We start from the raw sequence: 4,678 nt of genomic DNA, 5'->3' as shown, positions 1-4,678 counted from the left end.
GTCAGTGTGTTGAGCGCTTCTTGATATGTGGAGTAGGAAGGGTAGAGAATAATCTTGCATGGCCTCTTTTGCACTTTTTCGAGGTGTTTACGTTGTGTGGCATTTAGGGAGGAAGATCAGGTGGAGGAGGCATAGGTGAGCTTGGGAAGTATGAATGTTGTGTAAACACTGAGGAGCTCGTGTGCAGGACCACCGAGGGACTTGAGTCGGCGTAGGAGGTGGAGACGGAAACTGGAGGATTTGATAACTTCACTGACGTGTGGTTTTTAATTTAGTTTGTTGTCTATATGTATGTGTGTGTGTGTGTGTGTGTGTGTGTGTGTGTGTGTGTGTGTATACTACTGTACTTTTTAGATCCTCCTACGCAACCTAACCTATTATAGTTAAGTATAGTAGGCTATACACTATTTTGTTAGTATGTGTTATAAAATGAAATTGCATGTTATTATTATTAATATTATTATTATTAATATTATTATTATTATTATTATTATTAGTAGTAGTATTATTATTATTATTATTGTTATTATTATTACATGCTAATATAATACTAAGTTGCCCGCCAGATTTCCTCAGAGATGGGAGGAGCACATTGGCGGCGGTGTTGTTTATACTCCGCCCGATTACTGATTCCTATTCACCGAGCCAGAGCTGGCGGGCGGCGTGTTATGTGCCACGTTTTGTTTCCCATTAGGCGTACCGCTCAGCTGGGGAGTAGGAGATTTCATAAAAAGAAAGTTTGAGTGGAGAGCACACCTTTTCCTTCACATACAGTTATCTTAGACCATCTACTAGTATAATAGTTTGCACAAAAATACTCTACACTCTTTCTAGGTTGTTGCTATTTTTTTTTTTTTTTTTTTTGACTTCTCATCAGATTGTGCATTCAACTAATATACACTATTAGTGTGTTTATTATTATGTTTTATAGTATTATTTCGTATAATATTGGGTAACACAATTAGAGTCACTAGTATAGTATATTATTGGGGTTTATAGCAGTTTGTGGTCTAATAGTATCATGTTTTATGAGTGGTGTTCTATGTAGTGATGATTAGGCAATAAAATATGCTTTGGGGGTTTATAGCAGTTTTTGTGGTCTACTAGTATCATGCTTTATGGGTGGTGTTCTATGTAGTGATGATTAGGCCATAAAATATGCTTTTGGTTTATTGCTAACAAGATATACTTTGCTCTACCGCTGTAGTGCAAAACATGGTGAAACTTACATACACCGTTAATAAAGTATTGATGGAAGAAGAAGAAGAAGAAGAAGAAGAAGAAGAAGAAGAAGAAGAAGAAGAAGAATAAGAAGAAGAAGAAGAAGAAGAAGAAGAAGAAGAAGAAGAAGAAGAAGAAGAAGAAGAAGAAGAAGAAGAAGAAGAAGAAGAAGAAGAAGAAGAAGAAGAAGAAGAAGAAGAAGAAGAAGAAGAAGAAGAAGAAGAAGAAGAAGAAGAAGAAGAAGTAAGAGGAAGAATTGTGGAGGGAATGAACAGTGAGACAATGTAAAGCCTCCGGGATGGCGGCAGCGTTTCTGTTATTAATATATAATAAGACAATAGGAAAATATGTTGTTGTCTCTACCTGTATTATTACCTTTGCGATAGCATGGTTCAATTTTGGGAGGACATAGGAAGGAGCAGGGGGTTAGGAAGGGATTTGTAGTGGGAGAGATAGTGTCTGTGATCCTCGGGTCACCACTCCTCGGATTGTGTCAGTTCAAGTTTAGAAGCTCCAACAACTTTCCCTGAATACGAATTGGCAACCTTTCGATTTACAACAGGTACCTACTTACTGCTACAGTAGGTAGGTGAACAGGGACCAAGGGGGCTAGGAAGAGTGTCCAAACAACTTGCTCCTGCCTGCCTGTGTGATGTAGTCGTGGCCAGAATTAGGTTAGGATACAGACACATCTGGCTAGTTAGTAACGCTGTACCCATAAAGGAACACTCAGCATGTAAACTTGGTGATACACCTTTAAAGCACTACTATATTATTGAATGGGACACTGTCAAAGACTTCAGGCCACCTCACTTATTGTATCTTGAACTATGTCATTACTTCATTGAGGACATTACATTCTTGCTTTTTATCCCAAATTGGCTAGCCCACACTGGTAAATGTGTACTGTACTGTCAATGAATCTGATGTATTTATTTGTGTATGAACCTGACTGAAAATAAGGTCGCCTCCCTGGCTGCTGCTGCTGCTGCTGCTGCTGCTTCTTGCGCCCTTCTAAGTCCCGTTTAAGTCCCCCACCCCAGGCCCCCACAACCGCCCTTCACATCTACACCATTCTAAATCAATTTCACTCTATTTCCACAATACTATGCTAATTACACGTAAAATAGAGTGTTATCCTGCAAAACGTTGATGTCGTATATTGCTCTCTTTAAGTGATATCCTGTGGCTCCGAAAGGAGCCTGTTTGGTTAGGTTGTCTTGTGTGAACGAACCTTGGGTTCTTATTTCTTCTCTGTCTTCTTGGGGAGGAGCACAGCTTGGATGTTAGGAAGGACACCCCCTTGGGCAATGGTGACTCCAGACAGGAGCTTGTTCAGCTCCTCGTCATTGCGAATGGCAAGCTGAAGATGACGTGGGATAATGCGGGTCTTCTTGTTGTCGCGGGCGGCGTTACCGGCCAGCTCGAGCACTTCTGCTGCCAGGTACTCCATGACGGCTGCAAGGTACACAGGGGCACCTGCACCAACGCGCTCAGCATAGTTGCCCTTACGCAAGAGACGGTGGATTCTACCCACGGGGAACTGGAGTCCGGCCCTGCTAGGACGGGACTTTGACTTGCCCTTCACTTTGCCTCCCTTGCCGCGTCCTGACATGTTGCTGCTGCTGCTTTTCGTGATAGGAGTTAAATTTCCGCCCGCCACCTTGGCCTTTTATACCAAGCTCAGGATCAGGCCAGGTGGCCGTCTCGCGGACCCAACCAATGTAAGAGAGCCGTAGCTGCAGCCAGTCTGATCCTGAGCGGCCCGCTCGGTATATAAGGAAAAGTTAGTCGGGCCAGTTTTCAATTCTCTCGCTCCGCGCCACGAGTAACTGTGCCGCCATGCCTCCCAAAACTTCCGGAAAGGCTGCCAAGAAGGCTGGAAAGGCCCAGAAGGCCATTGCCAAGGGTGACAAGAAGAAGAAGCGCAGGAGGAAGGAAAGCTACAGCATCTACATCTACAAGGCACTGAAGCAAGTGCACCCCGACACAGGAGTCTCCTCCAAAGCTATGTCCATCATGAACTCTTTCGTGAACGACATCTTCGAGCGCATCGCTGCCGAGGCTTCCCGCCTGGCGCACTACAACAAACGCTCCACCATTACAAGTCGGGAAATCCAGACAGCTGTCCGACTCTTGCTGCCCGGTGAACTGGCCAAGCATGCCGTGTCTGAGGGCACCAAGGCTGTCACCAAGTACACCTCTTCCAAGTAAGAGGTTACTTGTGCACAACAAACACGCCATCCCACTAATACAACTTAATCGGCTCCATCGGAGCCACAGTTACATGTTAAAGAGACAGTTACCGACAGTGATATATTGAGAGGGAAATAAATAAAAAAAAAATTATAATAATCTGCATTCTCTATTGGCGTAGAAACCGGACTAAATCGAAACATAATAAATAAATAAATAAATTCTGCGTGGAGTAGTTGTACACCCACTGCAAAGTGACATACATGGAGTGTGTTTGGGCTTCATTTCTTGTTTGCAGCACGCCTATTTCATGTAAACAATTTTTTTTTTTTTTTTTATTGTATGTTCTTTTATTTTATTTATTTATTTACTTACTTCTTCTTTATATATTTATTTGTTACTAGCTCTTGTTTGTTGCACCCACCCACCTCCCGAATTGATGACCTAATATACAATCGTACCTCCACGAATGTTACCAACTTACCGTTAGGCGATTTGGGTAACCGAAATTAACGCTCTCCGTCCACCAACCATTTCGATTGTCATGAAAATTATCTTCAGAACAGTTCTTTGGCCCTGAGAAGGGCCGAGTTATAGATGTCTGGTAGGTTTTGTTGTGCTTTTTGTTTTTCCCCAAGGAAGAGGACTTAAGCACGCTCTCCGCGGATGCGCCGGGCCAGCTGGATGTCCTTGGGCATGATGGTAACGCGCTTGGCGTGAATGGCACACAGGTTGGTGTCCTCGAAAAGACCCACCAGGTAAGCCTCAGAGGCTTCCTGCAGAGCCACGACGGCAGACGACTGGAAGCGCAGGTCAGTCTTGAAATCCTGGGCGATCTCACGCACCAGGCGCTGGAAGGGCAGCTTCCTGATGAGTAGCTCTGTGCTCTTCTGGTAACGACGGATCTCACGAAGGGCGACGGTTCCGGGCCTGTAACGATGGGGCTTCTTGACACCACTGGTGGCTGGGGCGGACTTGCGAGCTGCCTTGGTGGCAAGCTGCTTCCGTGGAGCCTTGCCTCCAGTGGACTTGCGGGCAGTCTGTTTAGTACGGGCCATCTCGACGACGAAATAGTCAATACGGGCGGCCCGGCAGGCGGGCGGGCTTATATACAGACATTCTCCACCTCAGTGGCCACCTCATTGGCCACGAGTGCCGCATGCGTCATCCGCAAGCTACGCCCCACCTCCAAGAGGGAGGGACGGCCTTGGATGAACGATACTACCGCTGCGTCCACAGCACGCCACCCACTCCCACCAAA

General features: G+C 45.1%; 1 protein-coding gene across 1 annotated transcript; it reads right to left on the bottom strand.

Annotated features, from left to right (window-relative positions):
- Positions 1-2,464: 2,464 nt before the first annotated feature.
- Positions 2,465-2,836, bottom strand: LOC121853352 (histone H2A-like). Its single transcript, XM_042347421.1, has one exon. The coding sequence runs from the start codon at positions 2,834-2,836 to the stop codon at positions 2,465-2,467; it is 372 nt and encodes a 123-aa protein (XP_042203355.1).
- Positions 2,837-4,678: the final 1,842 nt, after the last annotated feature.

Source organism: Homarus americanus, unplaced genomic scaffold, assembly GCF_018991925.1.
Source record: "Homarus americanus isolate GMGI-L3 unplaced genomic scaffold, GMGI_Hamer_2.0 scaffold32033, whole genome shotgun sequence".
NCBI lineage: Eukaryota > Metazoa > Arthropoda > Malacostraca > Decapoda > Nephropidae > Homarus > Homarus americanus.
Note: the sequence above shows the minus strand (reverse complement) of the source record. Positions and strands in the feature narration are given on the sequence as shown.

What these genes read in the sequence shown, in the direction of transcription:
- LOC121853352 (XM_042347421.1), bottom strand. Translation starts at nt 2,836, where the DNA reads ATGTCAGGACGCGGCAAGGGAGGCAAAGTGAAGGGCAAGTCAAAGTCC.